Source organism: Mycetomoellerius zeteki, unplaced genomic scaffold, assembly GCF_001594055.1.
Source record: "Mycetomoellerius zeteki isolate Tzet28-1 unplaced genomic scaffold, Tzet1.0 scaffold114, whole genome shotgun sequence".
In the NCBI taxonomy this organism is placed as follows: Eukaryota; Metazoa; Arthropoda; class Insecta; order Hymenoptera; family Formicidae; genus Mycetomoellerius; species Mycetomoellerius zeteki.
In genome coordinates, this window is record NW_017256062.1 from 2,440,995 (window position 1) to 2,455,603 (window position 14,609).

Here is a 14,609-nt window from a genome sequence, read left to right on the forward strand (position 1 = left end):
AGTTTCTTTAAGGTTTCTGAGTAATGTAAGAAATAAGCGATAACATGAGAAAGATATCAGGTCACTCCAGGATTCGAACCAAGCGCCCTGATATTTTTCTCGTGTTGTCGCTTATTTCTTAAGGGTTTTCTATAATAAGCTATTATTTAAGTTTTAAGTCTTAGATCAAAAGACATTAAATAATCATAGTCGAATATGAGAAGAAAAATCGATTATGATTGGTTAATTTCATATAGTGTAATGACTATTGTAGAAAGCCTATTACAATAGTCACCTCAGCCATATTGAATCGTGACGTCATAAGCAAGAAATGTGTCATAAACGAAACTTGGATTTTTCTTACACGCCAAATTTATATAAATAAAAACAATTTGGATAAGACGGAATAATGAGATCACTGTAAAATATTTATAAAAATAAGCCGAAACTATCCTTATCTCCCCTTGATAGTCAGTAAACAGTCGTAAAAGGCACGTAAAGTGCGTTTATTGATTTTTATGTGCATGCATAGCCTATTTTAATATGAGCCTTTTTCGACTATTTACTGATTGTCAGAGGGAGGGGAAGGATATAGATAGTTTCGGTCCATTTTTACAAGTATTTTACAGCGATTTCATTATTCTGTTTTTTATTCAAATTCTTTTTATTTACAAATGACATGCAAGAAAAATCAATATGTCACTTATGACATCATTTCTCGCTTGTGACGTCAAAATTCAATATGGCTGGTCCTGGTGTAATAAATAAGATGAACCATTGCGCATAATGGCGGAGGTCCGTAATCTTGACCAATCAGAGCTGTACTATTTTACGGCGCGAACTATCGATATGTTTGAAAATTAAAGAGAGGAGTAAGAAAGTGTAATGATTTTTAAAGGGGAATCATAGTGATTTTTCATTAAAAAATCGACTTCCTTATTATTGTTTAAAATACTCTTATGTAGATATAAAAAATTAATGGCTATGCAAAGAATAACTCATATGAGTAATTCGATCCTTTTAAATTAATTTGACCCATATTTGATAAAAACTCAGGAGCTGCTTACATTCAAATACATTTGAATTTGGAAAAATCGTCTTGACTCCCCCTAATCACTTTAGCTTCGCCCCCTAATAAAAATACATGTAAGGCAATTTTTGGCGTGCCTCTGGTATAGCAACCAAAAGCAACCGCGACTAATGCTGGATTCACACTGCATCCGATTTTCGTCGTACGACACATAGGGCATCCTTGATTAGACTGCAATGCTTGCGACACGCTTGCAACGCTGCGATACGATCAATGTAGAACCAGCTTTAGTTACTCGAGTAAAGTTTCGAAACGCAGATCGATAATTTCCTCTCACCGAATAGAATATATATATATATTTTGTAGTTTACATTATTAGTAAAAGGCTTTCCATGTTCATTCATTTTCAAAAACCTTCCTTCGACCTTCCGATGGATTAAACCTTCCAAATGAAGGAAAACCTTCCAATGGAATAACACTGATTCCAGACTGGAAATTTCCATTTTCAATTCTCGTTGCTTTCAATTCTCTTGCTATTTTCAACCCTTTTTTGGTTTCCACGATGTCCGCATGACTCAAACGGCGCGATCTACAATCGACATCCAGCAGCCAATAAGAAACTCTCTTTCCTAGGGATCTTTTCACGTTTCCCCTCCTAGAAGAAAGTCACACGAACTCCGGCCGAAAAATCCCTCGGGAACGACGTCTCCCATTGGACGACTCAGCCGGAAGCGAGCAAAACGTCACTTGGGACTTCCGGCCGGTCGTTTCCGCTTCCGTCCGCAAAGCGAAAGATAGCTGTGTCGTTTCACCATTCTAATTTGGTTCGTAAGCTCGTAAGGAGATACGAGGCGCGTGACTGAATAGCGAGGACGGTCCCGTGAGGGACGAAGTATCTGTGAAGGAAGCGAACGAGGAGAAGGACGCGATCCAAGTTGCTGCGAGTCCAAAGCGCTCGAGCAAAAGTCTTTCCGTCTCTGTCGACGGTATCTCTTCATCGTTCGTCCAAAGGAGCGGCACGATGACGGACAGTCGTGAGTATTTAAATAAAGTTACAGTTGCACGATTTATGGAACGAGACGATTTAATGAGCACCGATAATGAGCCATCTCGGGAAGCGTCTCCACGCGCACCGTAGTCCTAAGCCAGAAGAACCTGAGAGGAAAGACCAGCGTTGCAAGTCGAGATCAACATCGTCTTGTCGATTACGAGTGAAAATGGCGATTAACAGAGGCGTCGAATACACCGGAGTAACGCTGGAGTGAAATTTTCGCGGATTAGGAGACCGCTGGATTTTTGCGAATTCGAAAATGAGCGAGAAATATTATCTTTGTACACGTGGGGATTGTGACTTTCCTGAATGGATATATTAATATATTTATGAATTTATTTGAGTATATATATCTATATATATATATATGTATTTTTCCTCTAATAATTATTTAAATCCATAATTAATTGTTAATAAAGATCTGTTCTCTCTGAACTTCTTGCATGGTTCTTCTCTTTGTAATGTGTTCATTATATTTCTTACCTTTATTTTTTCTTATCTTGGTATTTTTTTATTTTTATTTTGTAGATATTATTTTGTGCTATCGTCTTTTTTTACTTGTCATTTTTATATTCTTAGGGGAGAATATTGATAAATGCCATTATCTATCTATCTCTTTTCCTCTCTATATCATAGAAAAATAAATGGTGCAAAAAGTTTAACTGAAAAGAACAGATCATAAAACATTAATGATCTGGTACTAAATTTTATTTTATGCAGCAGTATATAAAATGTTACAACAGTATATTGGAAGATCTTAACGAAGGAGCTCCGATTGCTAAAAAAATATTTGCATTGAATTTTGCAGAGTATTCCAATTACCAACAGCAGGGATATAATCAGTATAGTCAGCCACCTCCTGCAACTGGTCAGGATACATCATATCCACCACCTTCGACTGGCGGGAGTAGCTACAATCAGTACAGTCAACCACCTCCAAATTCTGGTAGCAGCTATAGCAATTATAACAGCTACAGTTCCAGCGGTCAAGATTATCAATCGCAGACTCAAGGTAGCTACAGCAGCCAAAACAGCTACAGCGGAGGTGGCAGTGGAGACAGCAGTAGTAATTATGGTAGCAGCTATGGAAACAGTGGAGGTGGCGGTGGAGGATATAATCGCAATTCCGGTTCTTACAGTGGAGGTTCATATTTTCTTCATACTCCTTATAACTAAAGATTCTGACTTCTACCTCTTGTTTTTTCTTCTTTGTTACATTTCTTTTTCCTCTCAGTTTTTATAATTTACCAGTTATATCAAAAACTTCTACTATTCTGCAACTAAACTACTTTAAACAATATTAAACGAAGAGTTTTTAGAATTACATGTGAACTATTTTAAATAATCTCTCTTGATTTTTTCTCTTTTACAGTTCGCACTTTATTCTTATCGTATATATGTTTTAGGAGGTGGCGGTGGAGGCGGTAGATACAGCGACCGTGGCGGTTACGGAGATCGCTCCGGCGGTGGTTATAAGTAAGTTCATTTTCTAAATCTTTATATAATATGCATAATGAAGCGAATAATCGGAGCAACGAACTCCGGTGTGTTAAATTAAAATCAACAGCCACCACATTCAGTAAGCATTCTTTGCCGAAGCAAAATTAAAGGTATGCAATGATGTTCTTAACGCCAGTAAATGGAAAACTTGTTGAAATCATTACGAATCGGTTTTATGCCCGACTGGGCGTTAATGTGTTTAAAGTATGCCTACAGGTTTAACAGACAGATATAACTGAGGTAAAAAGAGGTAAAAAAAACAGTATATGACAATTGACGTAAAAAGGCTGTAATGTCGACACTATTCGCTGCTTCTGAAATGTCAACAAACGCATAACGTACATTCACGTTCATACATGCATACATACATGTACACGACATATACATATTATGTGGCAGCTAAATGCAAAGGTCTTAAGTCGATTAGACTATAAAGCGATTGATGTCGCCACTGGGGCCACTGTTGTATTATTAGGTGTATTATGTATGATTAGGCAACTAAGGTACTTAAAGTCTGTCGTAAGAGATTACAGAAAAATATTGCCTTATTTGACCGCTATTATACGCCATATTTTAAAAAAAGAAACAAGTTTTTGAGAAAAAGGTGGAACCGTATATTGTATTTTTCCATATGTTATTTGCCTTCAAGCGATTCATGGTTTTACTGTATGTATATCGTCGCTTCTAGCATTGGTATTATTTAAACAGGTATTTTCCGAAATACTTTTCTTTTCTATCACGAACAAAAATTGAAAAGCAAAACACGTCGATTATACTGTGTACTTACAAATTTCTATGTCCCAATCTGCAACGAATCAACGGCGAGTTGCAGCGAATGCTTAACAATATTCCTTTCCGTCAAAGAGTTCTTTAATCACAAGTAATCTCTTACCTTTTTTTTATTTATTTAAAAAATGACAATATCTGTGTAATATACATATATATATGTTCAAGTAGAAATTAGGCATGCTTTTATCGAGATTTGTCTTTTCCTCGAGACTCGTGTTATGTCGAATCGATCAAAATACTCCGATTTATTTCTCGATTTAATCGTTTGTCGTCGTTTCTCACATTGTATACAAATTTCTCTAAATCTGCATGCTAAATGACACTGACGGACGTGATTTAACGGCGGGACGAACGGTCTAATGTAAATCATGATGTGGTATGACTGTACAGACATTTAGACAAATAGGTACATCAATCAAGAAGAAAGGTGGCGAGCGGCATACATACGATTCGCCATGCATCGATCGATCGATCACAGTCTCTCCATGAGTCAACTCATTGGTATATCTGCTTCTGTGTTTTAGCAGTGGCGGTGGCCGTGGTGGTTATAACAAAGGTAAATGCACCAGACTGTTTGTACTAGTCTGGTGCTAAATATTCTAGCTTTCACTCTACTATTTACAATCTTAAATACTCGGTTACTCGGTGTTATATGAAAGGGCTGCTATGCAACATTGTTAGGGTAGTGCAGTAAATAGCGTGCGATGTTTCTCAATCTCACACTCGCACGGCGAATTTATCGTTGAAAGCGAGAACGGAGGAGAATGAAATATAAAACCGTTCGCGTTCTGTCTGTAGATGTATCATTGAAAAAAAAAGACCAAATGCATTTTACGATCACCAATTGCTTTTTTTATCCTACGAATCTGGCGCACGGATGTCGTTTTCCTCTATTATCGTGTTAAGCAAGACTTTCTTTTTCTTTTTTTTTTTTTTACAAGAGTAGGACATCTCCGTGCGTCTGCCAAAATTAGATCTTTCGTACATTCCATAAGACTGTCGTTACCCAACCGATTTCCGCACTGTGCATGTCCTCGATGACGTCGTGCAGTAGGAAAACTATTTTGGGAAATCCCTTAAAAGGTCGAAAGGTTCCTAAAAGGTAAAAAAAAGGGTATTGCAAGTGAACATTAGTGATAATAGAACAATAGTTGCACGATGATCGTGATTGATTTTTGATATGGTCGATACATTTTCAAATGCATATAAACGTACAAAGCGCGAGAAGAGTAAATAAAAGGCAGCTGGTGAGCTACTTGCCGATTCTGTGATTAAATGTCAAGGGTAAGAAATAATGTTGCAGCCCTTTTGTATGTTCAGCTGCAACCCTGTGTTCTATATGTATCGTTAGGTGTTAATGGGAATATTAGACCGCTACTAATGCATTACGTTTTTATAAATAACACGATACGAAGGGAGATTACGATGCATACTGCAAACGTAATTCGAAGTACGGAAATTATGCAGAAAAATGGGTACCTAAGTGAGAAATTGTTATTGAATGTAATTGTGCGTTCCTTTTAAGACCTCGTGAGAAAAAAAAGAAGTGGAAAAAACATGTGTAATGAGTAGCAATAATTATGCCAAATATGCTGGGTGATAACGTTATAAGGATATACGTAGATGTGTGTATACGTTTAGTTGTTAAAATATACTTTATAAGCCTCCTTTAATACCACAAAAGAGAAAAGAACGTCTCTTGCTTTTGCTGGTATATACAATTTATTACTTGTAAACTCTCAAATTCCGAATAAATAGAACGTTACCCAAACGAAAACTGGTCATCTGTTTTCCGCTTCTGCTCGTGTTTAAAAAAAAAAATATGGCAAGAAATCCTTCGCAATCAAGATCGTAGAGGCTATTAAAAAATGTGTGGTAACTAACATCTCGAAAATAAACGACCGTTGTTCCTTACTAAGAATGTTGTGTCATCGGGAATACGATAACTTTGAATATACGATTTCATAATTTTTACTGAGAAGTGATGAACCCGAAAAAGATATATGGACAGTGTTTCCAAGCTCCTGCGCAAGCCAAAAAGTACAAAGAGAGGCGCAGCCGAAACACTTTCCTTGTATCTTTTAAAGTAGAACGAAGTAAAGTAGTAGCTCCAGGGTCGGTAGATACGCGAATATTTTTTTAATTATCTTAAACGCTTCTGTGCGACGAATCATTACTTTCGGTCCATTGCAGGGGGCTACGGTGATCGTAACAGCGGTGGCGGCGACGGAATGGTTACACAAGAGGATACTATTTTTGTATCCGGTATGGATCCATCAATCTCCGAAGAAGAGATTTGTCAACATTTTGGAGCGATTGGTATTATTAAAGTATGTATTTTTCCATACATATATAATATCGCTTGCTACAACGATATAACTAAAAAATGGTCATTTTAGAATTGTTTACAGGAAAATGAACGAAAAGAAAGAAAAAAGAAATATACTTTGAAAAAAATTTGTATTCCTCTACCAAAATTAATGTTACTTTTAATAATTCAAAACATTCAGACTCATTTTTTAGAAAACTTTGTTTTTCGAGTTGTATCGTAGTAAATGAGCGATATGTAGATTAGTATTTATACCACATATCTATGTTTGAAGCTCTAATCTAATCTAATCTCCAATGCAATGTTATCTCGAATGAAAGGCCGAATGTTTGGAATTAAATGCGAAGTACGAAAGAGAGCGATAATGAGATCAAATCACATCTAAATGTTTAACGAAAACTTGATGTTTGCAGCATGATAAACGCACAGGCAAGCCAAAAGTTTGGATGTACAAAGACAAGAACACAGGAAAGTCGAAGGGCGAGGCGACGGTCACGTATGACGATCAAAACGCCGCGCGCTCAGCTATCAGCTGGTTTGATGGCAAGGACTTCAAGGGCAGCACAATAAAGGTGCAAATGGCCCAGCACAAGAGCAATTGGCAAGGTAGCCGTATGGGCGGTGGTCGGGGCGGTGGTGGCCGAGGTCGAGGTGGTGGTTTCGGCAGTCGTGGTGGAGGCGGTGATCGCGACGATCATCATCGCGGAAGCGGTGGCGACGATCGTCGTGATAGTGGCAGCCGCGGAGGCGACTGGAGGTGAATATAAAATTATATTATACTCTCAAGGAAATGAATATGTCCGATTACGGTTGTATTCGCTTTGGGTGTCCGTGCAAGTGTTTCTTAAAGCTCTATTTCCGACCTCATTCTATATTCAACGCGCATATATGTAGATATATGTTTATATATATATTCATATCTCAGCATATTATATATTGAAACAAGTTTGTGTCTTGAGGAAGATAGAGGTGACAAAACTAAAAATATCTTGAAACAGGTGTCCCAATCCCGACTGCGGCAACACGAATTTCGCGTGGCGAGATCAGTGTAATCTCTGCAAGAGCGCGAAACCGGAAGGCCTCGGCGGTTACAGTGGCGGTGGTGGTGGTGGCGGTAGAGGAGGTGGTGGCCGTGGTGGCGACCGCGGAAGCAGAGGGGGTTTCAGGAGCGATCGAGGTGGACGTGGAAGTGACCGAGGTGGCAGAGGCGGGGGGGGGGTTTGGGGGGGAGGTGGCCGTGGTGGACGAGGCGGTCCCATGAGGGGTGGCAGCGGGTAGGTTCTACCCTTCATGTTTCTTATATGATCCTCAACTCTTCGCAAACTTTTACTTTTCGTCGATATGTTGAGGAAGGGGGGCACAAAGTTCACGTCGACAAATGTATTTTCACACAGACATAAACCTGAATATATTAATTGTTACTCGTCCATTTTCAACTTTGTTTTAGTCGAGGTGACAGGGACAGGGATCGCCAGCGACCATACTAATGTCATCTTGAGAAATATCGACGATTGGTCCACCATTATTATAAACAACTTGTACACATATTGTACACACTGTCAGCGCTTGTACATTTCGCAGAATGGAAGCAGTCATTTTTTATTCTATGTATGCGACATGTATTATTGTCTTTCTTTTTGCGTGATCTTTTTATATTCACCAGAAGACTAAATATCACATATGTATGTTATGTTCGTATAAAATCAATTTTCAAATAGATAATATAGATAAGACCACCTAAATGTATAAACATGCGATCGAATCGATCGACTTATTTAATTACCCCCACATCCCACTTGAAATTTATATGAAATAAAAATGGAAAAATTTGGGAAAATTCATTTATTGAAAGTTGAAAATATAATACACAGTTAATTTATATTATATTATATATATGTATACAAGTTTGATGGAGAATTGTAACTCAGAGACATGACCAAAATAAATTACGACATGTCTTCATCTGTAATCGGAGATAAGAGAAGCCGATTTTATTTATAGTAAACGAACTGTATTTAACATTTTCCTCTTTTTTTAATATAGTAAATATATATTTGTATAGTCTCGCATTCGCGCTAAAGAGATGTTATGCGTATATACGTATATGACGTGGTGTATATCGGTATTTATATAATTTTTTCCGGTATGTATATGTACACAGATACCTAGGGATGGATAGATTACATGAAGACCTCTAGTTTATGGATTTACTTGAATGCACCGCAATTACTCGTCTTGTTTTCGCTCAATCTTTACGCTTGCGTGAATCCTTAGACAGTTCCTAAAACGAGGGAAAAAATCAAATATAAAAATTGCAAAAATTTTCAAAATTAATATATATTTCTAACTGTGCAATTCAATTTTTTTTAAAGGGATTGTTTCTCTTATTCGTAACGAAATATGCATCCAAATATTTGTTTAATATGCAAAATGCAAACTAAAGATCGCGTAATTTTTTTTTTCAATTTAAGTGCTTTTTTTCTATACCATTAAAAATATCTCGATCTTTTTTTTCATTATTCCACGTTTCATATTGTTCCACATCATGTTTTATTTCAACGCTATAACGCTCGATCGATCTTTTAATCTACTTAGTGTCGGCGCAAACCGAGCCCGTAAACACCGACAACACAGCAGTATCGATTTACCCTTTCTAATTTGTATTATTTGCTTTTACACGAGATATTTTAAACCAATAAAAATTATATCCTAAATAATCCATTGTTTTGAAATTAAAGAAATAAACCTGCTAAAAATTCCTTTCGTATCATCAGCGAAAAATTACGCAGTAATTTTTAAGAGATATCTCTGCAAAGTAATAGTTAATTCAGGTATTTACCTTTTGCGTAAGTATCACAAGGAGGTGTCGGAAAACACCTACAAAGTCGATGAACAGATCCAAGGAATGCATGATGAAGTCCCTGCTACCAATGTGATACTTCTCGATGATCAGTTGCGTATCGTAAATAACGAAGCCGCAAATAACGAACAATCCCACATACAGGTGCGCTTGATAGAGGAAGGTCGAGCGTAAGAACAGATTGATGAAGGAGAACAAGAACATAGCATTCAGCATGCTCATTAAAGTGCCACCAAGAAACAGCCAACGGCCACGTGCAGCCAAAAGCGCAGAAATACTAAAGGAAACGAAGACGACGGTCGTGCCTGTAAACATTTTATTATACAATTATTGTACATCGAATCATATTAACATAGAAAATATGTATATAGAACATCTGTATTTGTTCTAAGTGAAATAAACGCTTCTTCTAAAGTTCTTTTTTATAAATAGTAGATAGTTTAGATATTATGATCGATATTCTCATTTCGTGATAGTTTAATGTAATGATGCGCAATCTTTTAAAGGTCATTTTCAGAAAGCTACTTTTAGATAAAATTTTTCGAACACGTGTGTTTATATCGTTTGCATAAAATAAAAAAGATATGATTTTATATTTTCGACTGCGAGTTGGTTGAGCGCAAAAAATTCTCAGGTAGACTGTAGGTTGCGCATCACTGACTTAATTGATTATTTATCTAACGTATCTTTATTCTATAACGTATCTTATCTCTAACGTATCACCGTTTTTAAAATGTTTTATAAATATACAGAAATTCGTAACTCAATGATTTGTTTTTCAAATTTCGTGTACGTAAAAGTGGACTTCGGCGAAATCAATTTTACTTGAACTTTAGACCAAGTTGATTAATTTCGAATCAATGTAATCGATTGTGGGCAGTGCCTTATCTCAAGACGAATGGAAGCTAAAATGCTGGAAATAGCGCAAAATAGTTAAATCAATACGATTGACTCACCAACCAATGCTGTCATTACAATGCTCGGGTCTATGCTGACCACCAACTCGAGCAAGGGCCCCAAACCAAGACCGGATAGGAATGCGAATCCCAGGAGGTAGCCGAGACGCAGTTTTTGGTTTTTGCCATTGTCGGGTGTTGTCATCAGCGCAATGAGGAGGCCCAGGGTGCCGATAGTCGTTAGCAGATTGGCCTGCAGGAATTGCGTGTACATATGTACGTAAGCTCCAGCAGCCGCTGACACGGTGGACAGGGACAGACAACCGTACACATTCTTTAAGTGTTGCCTGACTGGTGCATTTCTGAAAACAGTCATTACTGTCAGTTAATTCGCTTTTCATTTCATAATATAAATTATTTATTAAAATAATTCTGCGAATATATTCTGATGCTGTAAAAGAAACATCTCATTTACATCTATAGAATGCATTGCCAGGATTATCTTTCATATATAGACTAGAATAGTTTTGAAATATGAATCTCTGACCTTATATGAAACTCAACCTCTTTGTAAATCACAAAGAGATAGAGATTTATGTTTCAAAACTATTACTCGAAAACAAATCTTTCACTCGTTTATCTAATTCTATAAATAGCGTAACACAATTTTCTCTTCTGCCTCTACGTTTCTCTCCGTATGCAGTCCCGGTCTCGGAACACATTTTATTATACAAAATAAGGCGACTCATTATTTTTTCAGACGCTCTTTTATTTCTTGCCTGGAAAGTTGATTCAAGGCCATTCGTAAAATATTTATATCAACGCACTTGCGATGTATTTAACTATAAAAAATTCAGTTGCAGCGTCACTTCATTGATGATACCAATCGTTAACCATATTTTTAAAAAGCGGCTTCGCTAATCAACCTGTGATTAATTCAACCGATAGAATTGTCTGAAAGTTTTCTTACATAACTAAAAGGGACCTAGTATTGAACAAAGGAAGATAGGAGGTATAGGATATGCCTCCTATAGGATAGGTAGCACAAGAAAATATGTTCCATGTTCTGAAGAAGTGTAAAGCGACAAAAATGAATTGGAGAAGAAGAGTTTGTAGTAGTGTTCCTATTATAGGAACACTACTAGTTTGTAGGGGAAGGGAAAGACTTGAAAACAATGAAGATAAATAATGCCAGGAAGGAGGCAGAAGGGAAGAAATAGATAAACAGAGAAATTTGCTTAGTTCGATAGTTTGATGATTCACTATTTAATATCGAAAAATGAAATTTAAAAAAGTTTCAGTTTAACTTTGCAGAAATTTTTCACATAGTTCGTACAAATGTCTCTCAGTCCACTATTATTTTTCAAAGATATAGATTATACAGATTAAATAAAATTGAATAATATAAAATAGCTTACACACAGAATAAAAAAAGTAAATTTAGTTAAGTAAAATTAGTTCTGTTTGTTTTGTTCGTCTGAAATATAAAAGCGCGATGTAATATATATAAAAAAGTATACATCGATGTGAAATGTAAAATACGAAACGTCTGGAAACCACCACCATCTTAAGCCGCAAAGTAAGGATTAAGATTAAATAAATAATACATAATTCGTTGTCTGTGATTAATCATTCAGTAATATATTATAATACACAGATCAATAAAAAACCAATTACTCTATCCATATCAACAAAATTCTACAAGCATCGAAAAATCAATCTAAAATAGCTAAAAATACTTAAAAAAGTTTAGTCAATCATCCTCAAAAAATGAGGCACTATCAATTCACGTAGATATTATCACAGATTTAATATAAATAGACAATAGAACAGGGCAAGATGTAAAGGACCGACCCAATTGGACAACATTCTCGAAACCGGAAATACTTCTCACTGTGTCATTTCCCTCTCCCTCTCTTCATTAATTCCATAAATTCTTCCAAGAAGAATGTTTTTCTTCTCAAAATTTTTGTCTATTCTGTCCCTCCTTTTTCCATAATCAAATTTACGAAATCTTGACCAACTTGATATCCGAAATTAGTTCAACCCCATAACAGATGTTCATCTTTATTACTGTAGATTAATTTTAATCACGGTTCAACTTACTTTTTTTCAGTTCTAAGAATTTGAGACAGAAAGAAGACACAAACATAGAGCAAGTTGAACCGAAATTAAAATTAATCCAAATATTAGTAGAAATCGGACAAAAGACTTGCCCGAGGCAAAATCTTTAACTACACAAATTCGACCTCGAACTGGCTCTTTACGTTAAAAACAACAAAAAATCAATAATTCCATCCACGTTGATGAAGTAGCGCGAGTATGGCTCTGTAAATTAATCGCCGATATGGCAATTGGAGTTTGATCGAAGTCGGTTCTTGTCGTTCCAAGTGCAAAATGCACGACGCAAAACGGGCTAAAAACAACACGTATGGATCTGGAAAAAAAGAACTCTATACAGGGTGTCTCAACTTTATCGCAACGTTAATAACGTTGGATGAGGTGGGGAGGGAACTGAAATCAATCTCTCTCCCGTCGAGGATGTTATCGGTATTGTCATCGAAGAAAGTCGCGAAATCTCTCCGATGTCATACTTTCGGCGTCTTTCGCTTTCACTATACATGGACGCAGATACGTCGCGTTATCTACGGACCAACGACGTCCGTCGTCATTCCAGAACACCTACCGAACATCTATCGAAGGTCATGACATCGTGCATGAATACGTGACGACACGACGTATGATTATGTATTATGATAAACGCTGTTCTTCTACAAGATATGGAGATAAAAAGAACAGGACGGATCGTCCCTGTGATTGCGAAATTGCGTCACGGGACCAAGTCTCGTAGGCTTCCTCCAGAGGAAGAGAGAGGAAGAAGAGGGGGGGGGGGAGAGAGAGAGAAACGCACAAACATATTTCCGTGTTCCCGATTATGTCGCCCGTCCATTCGTTTGCGAACGTGATACTCACAGCGTGCTGCTGAAGGAATTGAAGAAAGCATTCAGATTCAGGGCTGCCATAATTTTGCCGTCACTTTCGACTCGCTGGAGCTCAAACGGGGTTGTGGCTCTCTCGTCTCTCTTTGGGCTGGTTCACTAGTCCTGATCACTGACGATCAACGCGTTGCACGGAACGTTCCGCTCGCTTGCAACTCAATGACTGGCGATATTGCCCGGCTAATTCTATGCACGCGGGGAAGGCGAAGATTATCGGCGAGGCGAGTCGACGAATTACACGCACGTACGTAGTCGATCTCCGTGCGAGGACACGTCAGTGGTATTCCTACGCGTAGAAGCCAGCCGACGGGGCAGACGAGGATAGGAGAGAACGGACGCGACCGATTGGTCATGCGCGCCGTCAGCCCCCTCCCGCCGATCGCGCGGCGCCGCCGCCAGATGGCGGCAGCCTCAAACGCGCTATACAGTGTCCCAAAAACAAATGGAACGTTCCCTTTACATCTATTTGTACAAATATTGTTTAATTTTAATCAATTTTAATATCGGTTCAACCAATTATTCATCTTTTTTTCTAATTCCATATATTAAAAAAAGGTTAAGAGTAAGTTGAATCGAGATTAAAGTTAACTCCGATTAACTTGTCGACAATTCGTTAGAATTATTCACAAGTCAATATATAATTCTATTATAATCCAATGTACGTCTTGTAATTTTTAAACTTTTAATCTGTTGAACGCAACAAAAAAGTTAATATTCCATCTATGACAACGAAAGTATATATATAGAATAGTATAGATACTAAGTTAGTCATCAATTAAATTAATCGAAGCTTGATTGAAATTATCGTCAATCTTGCATGAAGGATATCCGCATTGTAATCAAAGTTCTATCATCGACATTCGTCTTTATCGCTTTCTCGTAATTTCCTGCAATGTTCTTCTGCATTCTCTTTTCCTTTGGCTGGCTGCTTCGAAAAAGGGAGTTTCGATGTGTATTTTATCTTTTCATTAAATCTTAATGACACGAATGTTCTGAAATATTACAAACTAATTTCATTCACACATACATAGATAACTTTGTCGTCATACGCTTGCTCAGCAAAAATTCGACTTTCCGATGTATTCAAATGTCCGTCGAATTACCGATAAATTTCTGTTCTTAATATCTTATCCATCTCTTTTTCATATAAATTAATATTAATATGTAATTATAAAT

The 14,609-nt window shown here is 37.1% G+C and overlaps 2 protein-coding genes across 3 annotated transcripts; one reads left to right on the forward strand and one right to left on the reverse strand.

The window, feature by feature from the left end:
* Nucleotides 1–1,796: 1,796 nt before the first annotated feature.
* LOC108728963 (RNA-binding protein cabeza) lies at nucleotides 1,797–8,516 on the forward strand. Of its 2 annotated transcripts, none has more exons than XM_018457833.1 (8): nucleotides 1,797–2,043; nucleotides 2,869–3,205; nucleotides 3,465–3,536; nucleotides 4,877–4,905; nucleotides 6,543–6,679; nucleotides 7,092–7,435; nucleotides 7,677–7,952; nucleotides 8,126–8,516. In XM_018457833.1, the coding sequence occupies exons 1-8, from the start codon at nucleotides 2,031–2,033 to the stop codon at nucleotides 8,163–8,165; spliced, it is 1,248 nt and encodes a 415-aa protein (XP_018313335.1). In that variant the 5' UTR covers nucleotides 1,797–2,030; the 3' UTR covers nucleotides 8,166–8,516. The 2 variants fall into 2 exon arrangements, with proteins under 2 accessions (XP_018313335.1, XP_018313326.1); XM_018457824.1 differs by having other exon boundaries at nucleotides 2,869–3,204; nucleotides 3,467–3,536; nucleotides 4,874–4,905.
* An 84-nt stretch (nucleotides 8,517–8,600) lies between these two features.
* Nucleotides 8,601–13,743, reverse strand: BI-1 (Bax Inhibitor-1). Its single transcript, XM_018457844.1, has 4 exons — nucleotides 13,408–13,743; nucleotides 10,495–10,796; nucleotides 9,518–9,843; nucleotides 8,601–8,959 (listed from the first exon to the last, which is right to left on the reverse strand). Exons 1-4 carry the CDS (start codon nucleotides 13,455–13,457, stop codon nucleotides 8,924–8,926), a joined length of 714 nt encoding a protein of 237 aa, XP_018313346.1. The 5' UTR covers nucleotides 13,458–13,743; the 3' UTR covers nucleotides 8,601–8,923.
* Between the last annotated feature and the right edge of the window lie 866 nt (nucleotides 13,744–14,609).

What these genes read in the sequence shown, in the direction of transcription:
- LOC108728963 (XM_018457833.1), top strand. An exon ending in TCCGGTTCTTACAGTGGAGG is followed by an intron (nt 3,206 to 3,464) that starts TTCATATTTTCT and finishes TATATATGTTTT; the next exon opens with AGGAGGTGGCGGTGGAGGCG. An exon ending in GAGCGATTGGTATTATTAAA is followed by an intron (nt 6,680 to 7,091) that starts GTATGTATTTTT and finishes TGATGTTTGCAG; the next exon opens with CATGATAAACGCACAGGCAA.
- BI-1 (XM_018457844.1), bottom strand. Translation starts at nt 13,457, where the DNA reads ATGGCAGCCCTGAATCTGAATGCTTTCTTCAATTCCTTCAGCAGCACG. An exon ending in AATTCCTTCAGCAGCACGCT is followed by an intron (nt 10,797 to 13,407) that starts GTGAGTATCACG and finishes GACTGTTTTCAG; the next exon opens with AAATGCACCAGTCAGGCAAC. An exon ending in TGTAATGACAGCATTGGTTG is followed by an intron (nt 9,844 to 10,494) that starts GTGAGTCAATCG and finishes AAATGTTTACAG; the next exon opens with GCACGACCGTCGTCTTCGTT.